The following is an 11021-nucleotide window of genomic DNA, read 5'->3' on the forward strand; positions in this document are numbered from 1 at the left end:
AAAATGTTTGAAGAAAATAATAAAAAATAAACTATTAAAAAACATTTTGTGGGTGGTTATTAATTTTTTTGACATGGTCCTTTGAAGCACAAAATTTTTAAGTTTTTTTTTGTTTATTTGTCTGATGGAGACTGGAAGCAGTACTATTTAGTTATATTGCTAATTAACCTTCAACTATTTGTATAGCATGTAAGAACAACATTTTTAAGTTTTTTTAAAGATTTTATTTATTAATAGAGAGAGAGGAAGGGAGAGAGAAAGAGAAGGGGAGAAACATCAACATGTGGTTGCCTCTCACCTGGCCCTCGCTGGGGACCTGGCCCGCAACCCAGGCATGTGCCCTGACTGGAAGTCAAACTGGTAACCCTTTAGTTCACAGCCCATGCTCAGTCCACTGAACTACACCAGTCAGGGCCAAAATTTTTAAGTTTTGATGAAGTTCATTTTATCCAACTTTTTCTTTTGCTGCTTGTCATTTTCATATATGTAAGAAACTTACCGAGTGCTACAATTTAGTTTTAGAAATTTTTTGTCACCCCCACAAATTCTTTGCGTTTTGTTTACAATCAATCTTTCATCCTACCCCAGGTCACTGTTCTTTGTCTTTACAATTTTCCATTTCTGAACATTTCATATTAATGGAAGCATGCAATAGGTAGTATTTTGTTTTGGCCTCTGACTTAGAATAAAGTTTGCAAGGTTCATCCATGTTGTTGCATGTATCACTTTTTGCCCCTTTTTATTGCTGAATCATATATTCTGTCCATGGCTATGATCGACTGATGGACATTTGGATTATTTCCAGTGCTTAGCTATTGTGAATATATTTTTTAAATAACTATGAACATTTGCATACAAGTCTTGATGTAGACATATATTTTCATTTCTGTTGGGAGGACTCCTTGGAGTGGAATTGCTGGGTCACATAAGTTTATGATTAATTTTTAGAGAAACTGCCAAACTGTTTCACAAAGTAACTGTACAATTTTATACTCCTACCATAAATGTGTGAGGGTTTCAGTTTCTCCACATCCTCATCAACATTTGGTAATATCTGCATTTTTTTTATTGTAACCATTTTCAGTATGGATGTGGTATCTCATGGGTTTAGTGTATATTTCCTTAATGGCTAATGATGTTGAGCATCTTTTTGTATGCTTCTTAGCCATTCATGTATCCTTTTGGTAAACTCTATTCATATTTTTCTGCATGCCTTAAAATGGTTCAAATATGTTGGGAACTGCTCTGCCTGGTTTCAGGAATTGTAAACAGTCTCTCATGCCTAAGGCTGAGTGAGCAGCCTCCAGAATTCCAGCCACAAAGAGACAAAGCTTGTCTCTGGTAGCAAACGCTGTCTCTGCTTCCTCTCCCTGCCCCCAAACTATGGTCAGATGGTCAGAGACAGGTGAGACCCCTCAGAGGAGAGGCAACCTAAGCCAGACACAATATCACTTAGGAGGCCATCATGGAAGGACTGGGGGGGGGCTGCAACAAAGAGGGAGTGATGGACCCTCAACCCCTGGCTTTGACGAAGCCCAAGTCCCCATGTCCTCTGGGAGAAGCACTTCCTTGCTCTAATCCACTTAAGCCTGAAGACCTGTGACAGGGAAGTCGGTGCAACCTATCATCAGCGAGTTTAGGTAATCTGGCAAGATAAAGAACTCTTAACAATTCTGTGAGACCTGCTTTGATTAGAATGCTTTTAGTTAAATGATAAAGGCCCAAGCAGAAAATGAGTTTATGTTCCCAAAGTTCTATAGCCTTTTAGCTGACCCTGACTTAGAAGAAGCCCTAATGGTTCTTTGTATACTATCTACTATTTACTGCCTAACAATGATTAATAAGTTGTACCTGAATTCCTCCTGCAAAAAAAAAACAATAAAAGGCTGTCTAGGCAAGGATCAGTGTGCCCTCTCTCACCTTGAGAGAGAGTTGCCAGGCCGCTCCAAGCCGCTCTCCCCTTGAGAGGGTGGCCAGGCAGTTCGGAGGCTCTCCCCACTTGAGGGAGTAGCCGTGCCCTTTTCCTCCACAGGATCCGGTAGTCCATGCGAATTTGTCTCATGTCTCATCCAAGATGCCACGGGCACTGCTGGTCAGTGCACGTGTCATAAATAAGTCTTTATTATTGATCTTTGAGAATAACATGTAGATACAAATCCATTATAAAGTATATGATTTGCAAATAATTTTTACCACTTTGTAGTTGAACTCTCTTGATGGTGTCTTCGTAGCATGAGAGGTGTTTTTGTTTTTAAGATCTTATTTATTTTTAGAGAGAGGGGAAGGGAGGGGTAAAGAGAGGGAGAGAAAGAAACATCGATGTGTCAGAAAAACATTATCAGGACTTCCGCCAAGATGGAGGTGTAGGTGGAAACACCTTGCATCCACACACAACCAAATCTAAAAACAACAAAGTTTTAACAATAATAAACGCAATCAAACCACACAGAAAATCAACAATACCGAGTCTGAAAACAACGAAATGCTCAGCTAAAACAGTAAGAGGGGCGGAGCCAGCAGCGGAGCGGGTTGGCCAAAAAGATCCCCACCGACCAGGTGGTGAGCACGCAGCCGAAGGTGCTGATCCCAGGTGTGGGCTAGCTTCAGGCGGACACAGGAAAGAGGTGCGGCTGACTGCGGTCAGTGGAGCATTTGCGTACAGATAAATCAGTGAAGAGGTGAGCATTGAGACCGCAGGGCGCAGGGTGGAGGCTCACACATTTCCGCTCGGATAAACAGGCCAGGGCAAGCAGCGGGATGGACAGGGCGAGCAGAGAGGACCGCCATTGCTTCCTCTCTGACCCCGCCCCCACAAAACAGCGTCACAAATCTGCGACCTTGGTGGCCCCACCCTGGTAAACAACTAAGGCTCCGCTACTCATACTTAATGGGTGCAAACAGACCAAAAATGGCTCAAGAACAACTCAGAGCCCCAAAGCCGATAAATCTAAGTGATGAAGAAATAGCCAAACTTTCAGATGCACAGTTCAAAACACTGGTGATCAGGATCCTCACAGAACTAGTTGATTTTAGTCACAAATTAGAGAAACATATGAAAGCTAAAGTAATTGAAATGAATGGTAATGCACAGGAAACCAATAGTAATGGAAAGGAAACTGGGACTCAAGTCAAGGGAGTAGACCAGAAGGAAGAAAAAAATGACCAACCAGAAAAGAATGAAGAAACAAGAATTCAAAAAAATGAGGAGAGGCTTAGGAACCTCCAGGACATCTTTAAACGTTCCAACATCCGAATTATAGGGTACCAGAAGGGGAAGAGGAACAGTCCCCAGTGGAAACCTTATTTGAACAAATAATAAAGGAGAACTTTCCCAATCTGGCAAAGGAAATAAACTTCCAGGAAATCCAGGAAGCTCAGAGAGTCCCAAAGAAGTTGGACCCAAGAAGGAACACACCAAGGCACATCATCATTACATTAGCCAAGATTAAAATGAAGGAGAGAATCCTAGAAGCAGCAAGAGATAAGGGGACAGTCACCTACAAAGGAGTTCCCATCAGACTGTCAGCTGATTTCTCAAAAGAGACCTTACAGGCAAGAAGGGGCTGGAAAGAGGTATTCCAAGTCATGAAAACCAAAGACCTACAAACAAGATTGCTCTATCCAGCAAAGTTTTCATTTAGAATGGAAGGACAGATAAAGTGCTTCTCAGATAAGACCAAATTCAAGGAGTTCATCATCACCAAGTCCTTATTATATGAAATGTTAAAGGGACTTACCTAAGAAAAAGAAGATAAAAAAGATGAACGGTGAAAGGACAGCAAACTCACAGTTAGTAACAACCACACCTAAAACAAAAGCAAATTAAGAGGACAGCTAGATCAGGAGCAAACCATAGAAATGAAGATCACGTGGAAGATTAGCAACAGGGTAGTGGGAGGAGATGGGGGGAGAAGGTACAGAAAATAAGTAGCATAGATGGTAGATAAGAAAATAGATAGGGGGGAGCTTAAGAATAGTAGGGGAAATACAGAATCTAAAGAACTTGAGACACGTGTTCATGAACTAAAGGGGGGGAATGGTGGGGGAGGGGTGTGCAGGGTGGAGGGGAATGGGGGGGGAATAGAATAAATGTAATGGCATAATCAATAAAAAATGTTTAAAAAAAAAAAGAAAAACATTATCATAGGATGCCTCTTGCACGCGGCCAGCTGGGGACCTGCCTGCAATCCATACTTATGTTCTGCCGGTTCAAACTGTAGACCTTACGGTTTATAGGCCCGTGCTCAATCCACTGAGCCACACCAGCCAGGGCTATAGCATGAATTTTTAATTTTAATAAGGTCCAACCTGCCCATTTTGAGTTGATTTTAGGTGTGGCATACGAATATCCAGTTCTCCTATCTCCATTTTCTGAAGGGAAGGGATTGAGCAGTGCAGGCTGCACAAACACAGGGCTGCGCTGCCAGCAGTGAGACTGCATGAGGTGAGTGTGTCGATGATATTCTATGGTGAGCAGACGAAGGATGGCCGTATACCGAGCCTTGGTCTCCCTCCCGTCAGTTCCTTTGGGAGAGACTTTCTTCCTGCTGGACTTTTCAAGCGGCAGTCAGTGGTACTGCGACTCCCAGCATGCATCGCGCGGGTCTGCCCTCCGAGGGGAGGGAAATCCAACAGACCTGGAAGTGTGGCTGGGGAGGGAGGGCTGAGACACGGGCTCTGGTTTCAATATCGGTTTCTCAAGGCCTACAAGCCGAACCGGTGGACCACAGATCCGTAGGAACTTTATCAGACATAAAGTCCCGCCTTTTGCCCGCCTCAGCCTTCCTCACCGGTCTGTCCATACTCGTTTGTTTTTCGAGTTTCCCGCGGGCACCATCCCTTGAAGACGACCAACCACAACCGAGTTTTGTTAGCCTGGCCAACCAGAGGCGAGGGTGAGCGAGCCCCGCCAGGCTTGGGAGAGAGGGTCCGGTTCTCTGGGAGTTGAACAGAGGAGACGCAGTGGGGTGCGGAGGTGCACTAGCTCCTCCCAGCGCGCGTGGGTACTGTGGGTCAATGGGCTGACCCTTTTGCAGGCCTCCAGGTGTTCGGGCCCGGCCTCGGCCACCATGTCCCACCAGCCCCCTCTGGGTTCCTCAGTGCCACAAGTCAACTGCCTGGACCTGTGGAGGGCAGAGAATGACCGGCTAGTACGACAGGCCAAGGTAACGCGGTTGCTTGGACTCTGGCTTTTCAGCTCCAAAGTACGAGAAAGAGGGTTTGTTATGGATTTACCCCAGCAAGTGGGGGCGGGGAGACTGAGCTTGACCTCCCCTTAAAGTTAGAAATGACTGGAGAAGGACATCCCTTGCCACTGCTGCAGGAGGAGAGGAAAGGACTTACTCTCAGTGACACTATACCCCACATTTGACAGGTGGCTCAGGACTCGGGTCTGTCTCTGAGGCGGCAGCAGTTGGCTCAAGATGCACTGGAAGGGTTCAGGGGACTCCTCCATAGTCTGCAGGGTAAGCAGGGTTCCCCCCCCCCCAAGGGTGGTCAGTGCTGCCCCCCACCCCCCAACATATACACCCTCCACAGCCAGAGACTAGTTCCTCTTCTTCCATTTCTGGGATTGAGGCAATTACTCGGGACAGGGGCACAGAGATGAGTGGAGTGGATCGTCTTTGTATACTCGTCATTATTATATGCACACACAACAGCAATAGCAGCATTTGAAGAAGTGGTTTCCAGAATTGTTTAATCTGGAGAACTTTTTGCCCTTTCCAAACTCTATCCAAAGGGTGTGTTCTCTTTGAAGGCCATTTGGTTGAGGTGGGGTGATCTGTGGTTTGGGACCTTATTCAGGGAATTTTTCATGGGGGAGCAGCTTGGGAGACCAGCATTTGTCACTCTAGGGCTCCCTGCAGCTGTTCTTGTTCTACCCTTGGAATTGACTGTTATCTGCAACTTCACTACCTTGAGGGCGAGCCTGGCCCAGGGTTTCACTGAGGACCAGGCACAGGATATCCAACGTGGCCTAGAGAGAGGTGAGGTCCAGAGATTCTCTCCCATACCCCTGCCAGCCTCAGTCCTTGCGAGGAGGATGGGAGTAACAACATAATCTGTCACCTCCATGAAGGGAGATGCCCTTCTCTGATCCTCCATGTGCTCCTCAGACTAGGAGCATCTTTCTGGTCTTTGTGCTCCTGCATAAAAGGAAAGCCAGAGATGAGGTCCTGTCTCAGCTGTATGTGTGTGTCCACTATAGTGCTGGAAACCCAGAAGCAGCTGGGGCCCAGGCTGGAAGGTGGACTCATGGAGCTGTGGAACTCCATCCTCCACGTATCCTCCCTTCCACTGAGGCTGCTCCCTGCCCTTCATCATCTGGCGGGCCTGCAGGCTGCTCTCTGGCTAAGCACTGATCGTCTTGGGGACTTGACCTTGCTGCTGCAGACCCTGAACAGCAGCCAGGTAATTTAGGAAGTGACCTGGATCTAAGTAAGGGTATTTTCCTTCCTCTCTCCCCTCCAAGCTGCAGTAGCATCATTATGTGCTGGAAAGGGTGCTGGGTTGGTGGTCATTAGACCTGGGTTCTCTCAAGGAATCTTAGGTGACCTTGCTCTGGTTGGTCCCACATTGAAGGGATTGGATTCTCTTGGGTGTTTTTAAAATAGCTTAATAATCTTGGATAGGGTTAGGGCTTTCTTGACCATGCTGAAGTCACTTCCCAGTCTCAGTCTTTTCATAAGTAACTCAAACATGGCCCTTGCCCTGTGTCCTCATGGACTTATTAAGTGAGGAGGTGCACTAGAATATATTATCACTGCCCTGGGTTTGTCTTCCTCCCTTTATCCTTTCCCCACAGCTACCAGTCTCTTAGAAATGAGGGAACAGGAATCAGGAGGACCTTTGAATTCAAGGTCCAGCCAGGGTAGACTGAGACAGGAGAAGAGTTACAGGCTTGGATCCTCTGATGGTCCTTTTCTCCCCAGAATGAGGCCTCTGGGGATCTGCTGATCCTTCTAAAAACGTGGAGTCCCCCAGCTAAGGAGTCAGATGACCCACTGACCCTGCAGGATGCCCAGGGATTGAGGGATGTCCTTCTGACAGCATCTGCCTTTCGCCAAGGTCAGTTAGCAGTCTAACTCATTCCTTCCCCACCACTCCCCATCTTAGGGGGCCTCTAGACTCATGACTTTCCTGTCGTGTCTTATTTAACTCATGCCCTGTGGGCCTGTCTAAGCTCACACTCTGATTGCTCTCAGGCCTCCAGGAGCTGATCACAGGGAGTCTGCCCAGAGCATTGAGCAGCCTGTATGAAGCGGCCTCAGGTCTGTGCCCACGGCCTGTGTTGGTCCAGGTGTACACAGCACTGGGGACCTGTCTCCGAAAGATGGTAAAGACAATGCTAGGGTGGGTTAGGACAGCTTTTTTCTTTGTGAGGGTGGCTGAGGCTTGTGTCCTCTCACCCCTCTAGGGCAATCCACAGAGAGCTCTGCTATACTTGGTTGCAGCCCTGAAAGGGGAGTCAATCTGTGGTCCCCCACTTCTGGAGGCCTCGAGGCTATATCGGCAACTGGGGAACACAGCGGCAGAGCTGGAGAGTCTGGAACTTCTGGTTGAGGTAAAGAACTGTACCAACTGAAGATACGGGGATTGCTGAGGTACTTGTGTGGATGAGACTAGTCAAGTATAAGCGGAAGGAAGTATGACTCCCAAAGATTATAGATATACTTTCTTCTTTTGTCCCTTTTAGGCCTTGAATGTCATTCCCAGCTCTGAAGTCCCCCATTTTCTTATTGAGGTAGAGTTGCTACTCCCACGACCTGACCCAGCCTCACCCCTTCACTGTGGTACACCGAGCCAGGTCAAATACCTGCTAGCAAGCCGATGCCTACAGATGGGAAGGTGAGGTTCTGTTTTGCTCACTTGAGCTCCTCTTCCCACTTCTGATGCCTCCCTGGGGTGTGACTTTGTTTCTGTTCATGTGAGTCAGAGGGATGGATGAGTCAGTAGCAGGACATAGGTCTCCACTCCTCATCCTGCTGCCTTGCCACTGGACCTGAACTGAGAACTCTTCCCCCGACACTAACCTGTATCTTTAAAACTCTGAAGTCTCCTCCAAAACCTGTTCTGTAAGGAGGGTATATTCATACTGTGTTAAGGTTGGAGCTCCAAGAACCACTCCCCAGGGCTTTTGAGCATCCCTTACTTAGCTAAGAGCCCTTTGAGGACCCTGCAAGGGTCTAATGTTAGGCTCATGGGCCATGACTCCTCAGGGCAGAAGATGCTGCAGAGCATTACTTGGACCTGCTGGCCCTGTTGCTAGATGACTCGGAGCCAAAGGTGGGTATATCTTCAAGATTCTCTACAGTTGGGATAGGAAAGGGTTGGAGTCTCCTTTGGAGTAGAGCAGGGCTGCTATTCTGTTTTATCTTCTTCTGTCTGTCCAGAGTTGGGGGCCAGACCAGGAAGGCTTCCCAGAGCAAGGAATCCAGGGCAGCAAGCAGTGGGTGGTTTCCATATGGTACCAGAGCCTGGTGAAGAGGTTGGGAGTGGAGGCCTATATTAGTTCAAGACGCTGCATCTTTCTCCCACCCCAGTTCTCCCCACCCCCCCACCCCCCAGGGCCCTGTATGCCTGAGATGTTCTTGGAGGCAGCAGCAGCACTGATCCAGGCAGGCCGAGCTCAGGATGCTTTGACAGTATGTGAGGAGCTGCTGAGCCGCACGTCATCTCTGCTTCCCAAGATGCCCCAGCTATGGAAAGATGCCAGAAAAGAAACCAAGGAATCACCACACTGCCCAACCTGGGTCTCTGCCACCCACCTGCTTCTGGGCCAAGCCTGGGTGCAACTAGGGGCCCAAAAACAAGCAATTAGTGAATTTAGCCGGTGAGCCCTAGAAGCCAACCAGGGTCCCTGGGGAAGTGTGAAGGGATAAATTTTTATTGGTGAGCTCCAATCTTACCTATGCACCCGAGTTTCTGAGCTTGACTCCTTTTCATCTCTGCTCTATGTCCCACTTCAGGTGCCTTGAGCTGCTCTTCCGAGCCACACCTAAAGACAAAGTACAAGGTGATCTGGACTCTCAATCTTCCTCTTTCCTCCTAGAAGTGGTGGTGGTAGATATCAGTTCCCTTTTCATGTGTCCTAGCCCACCGGGAAATTTAAGAGAAAGGGACTCTGGACACAAGAAACATAGAGGGGGACTTTCTGTGGGGAGGGTTTTAGTGACTATATGGCTTGAACATACTTCTTGACTTTGGGGGTGGTCCCCAGGGCCTGCTTCCAACTGTGAGCAGGGCTATACATCAGATGTGGAACTACAACAGCTTCGGGCAGCTGCCTTGATTAGTCGTGGACTAGAATGGGGGGCCAGTGGCCAGGATACCAAAGCACTACAGGACTTCCTCCTCAGTGTGCAGGTGTACCCAGGTATGTATACTTGCATGATGTTAGCCATGCACAGGTGCGCAAAGATGTCCATGGGGGAGGTACTAAGTGATGTTCCTATGTAGGAGGGGTGAATGGGATTGTGCTGTATATACCTAGGGATATACCTAAGTGTACAGACATACACAAGACATACACAAGTGTGTATGAAGGCCTCTCAGAAGTTCCCCAGTCTTCCCAATGTCCTCAAACACAAAGACAATGACTACATTGGGAATGTGTTATGCAGGAGCAGAATTAGCTGAGCCCTTTGCCCTGGGCAGGCAGTTCTTAGGTATAGGAATAGTCAGGAATGATCTACTCCTGGTTCAGTGTGTGACTGTAAGCAAGGCATTTCCTTGCTTTATACCTCAGTTTCCCCTTTTATAAAAATGCTTAAGACTGGGTCAAGTTCTAAGACTCTGTACTCTGGGGTGGGGCTACAGGTAATGGAGATGCTTCCTTTCATCTGCTTCAGACCCTGAAGAGGCTGGATCGGAGGGATGAGGCCACTGCTCTTTGGCAGAGGCTGGAGGTCCAAGATAAGTTGCCACAGGAGAATGCTACATGGTGAGGCTGAGGCCTGCTGGGCTGAGGCCAGTTGGTATTCTGGAATTGTGGGCCCATCGGGGAGGGTGGCAGTGAGTGAAAGGGCGGGAAGGCTGCTCAACCTTCTGTCTATCCTTCACTCTTAGGCCTCACCCTTCTTGCTTTCCAGGTCTCTCCCCTTGTACCTTGAAACCTGTTTGAGCTGGATTCGTCCTCCTGACCGTGAAGCCCTTCTTGAAGAGTTTCGGACATCTCTGCAGGAGCCTTGTGACCTGTAGCTGCCAAGTTTTGAAGAGTCTGAGCTTGGGCCCCCAGTGGGCCATCTTTCTGTGGGGAGGGCTTTCTGCTTTACCATCTTTGGGGAATGTGGCTGGAGCTGACCATTCCTATATGAGTCTGACTTTGGAGAGGTTGGTGGTACGCCTGCAAAATTTTTTGGCCTAGTTACTGGCATCTGGTTCCAGAGGACCCCCCCTTCCTCTACCGCCACCAATAAGGCATTGACTTTGCTCATGGCACCTTTTTTTCCTGTTTCCCCTTTTCTTGTGTTCAGTAAAATCTCATATCTATCTCTTGTCTGCTTACTACATATACTTGAGTAGTAAGCAGACTATTCAAGGGAAGCTCACAGCTGTCTGATTTAGTTAAGTGCTGGCTGTCTGAGGTGCCCTCTCCCAGCATCATCTACGGTATGATTTGAGGTTTGGGGTAGAAGAAAGGGCTACAGGAATTCTTACTCAGAAAGCAATAACTTTAGTCCTTCTTGTTGCCTAAAAGCAGAGCCCCAAAGTCCAGGATCCTGTGTGAGGTGACAGAATGAGTGGAGGTGGATCTGGAAGGTGGTCTAGGCAGGTCTGTCTTGACAAGGGCAGGTATTTGATTCTTAGAGGGGGAAACAAGCAGATGTGAGTCTCTGAGTGACTTCCCAACCCCTCCCTTAATCCTAAATTCTAGAAATAGGAGAATCGACTGCCTCAGTCAGATGAGTCTTTGGAAAAGGATGAAAAGTGAATCCAGTTAGTGTGCTATCAGAGTTGCCTATTAAATATAGCCAGGGCTAGCTGGTATTTTAGGCCCAAGAACTTCAAATTGGCATGCA

General features: G+C 47.7%; 1 protein-coding gene across 4 annotated transcripts; it reads left to right on the plus strand.

Moving 5' to 3' along the window:
* Nucleotides 1–4746: 4746 nt before the first annotated feature.
* FANCG (FA complementation group G) lies at nt 4747–10491 on the plus strand. 4 transcript variants are annotated; one of them, XR_005082385.2, is made up of 15 exons: nt 4747–4895; nt 5037–5165; nt 5375–5465; nt 5856–5987; nt 6209–6411; nt 6933–7068; nt 7206–7336; nt 7418–7564; nt 7697–7848; nt 8220–8286; nt 8544–8833; nt 8970–9016; nt 9221–9376; nt 9852–9943; nt 10092–10181. XR_005082385.2 is itself a non-coding variant. In XM_037144430.2 (15 exons), exons 2-15 carry the CDS (start codon nt 5070–5072, stop codon nt 10198–10200), a joined length of 1881 nt encoding a protein of 626 aa, XP_037000325.2. In that variant the 5' UTR covers nt 4747–4895; nt 5037–5069; the 3' UTR covers nt 10201–10491. The 4 variants fall into 4 exon arrangements, 3 of the variants coding, with proteins under 3 accessions (XP_037000325.2, XP_053512245.1, XP_037000326.2); XM_037144430.2 differs by having other exon boundaries at nt 9820–9943; nt 10092–10491; XM_053656270.1 differs by lacking the exon at nt 9852–9943 and having other exon boundaries at nt 10092–10491.
* The last annotated feature ends 530 nt before the right edge of the window (nt 10492–11021 follow it).

This window comes from Artibeus jamaicensis, unplaced genomic scaffold (genome assembly GCF_021234435.1).
Source record: "Artibeus jamaicensis isolate MK-2021 breed Jamaican fruit bat unplaced genomic scaffold, CSHL_Jam_final scaffold_1964, whole genome shotgun sequence".
NCBI classification, from domain to species: domain Eukaryota; kingdom Metazoa; phylum Chordata; class Mammalia; order Chiroptera; family Phyllostomidae; genus Artibeus; species Artibeus jamaicensis.

What these genes read in the sequence shown, in the direction of transcription:
- FANCG (XM_037144430.2), top strand. Translation starts at nt 5,070, where the DNA reads ATGTCCCACCAGCCCCCTCTGGGTTCCTCAGTGCCACAAGTCAACTGC. An exon ending in CCAACGTGGCCTAGAGAGAG is followed by an intron (nt 5,988 to 6,208) that starts GTGAGGTCCAGA and finishes TGTCCACTATAG; the next exon opens with TGCTGGAAACCCAGAAGCAG. An exon ending in ACCTAAAGACAAAGTACAAG is followed by an intron (nt 9,017 to 9,220) that starts GTGATCTGGACT and finishes GGTGGTCCCCAG; the next exon opens with GGCCTGCTTCCAACTGTGAG.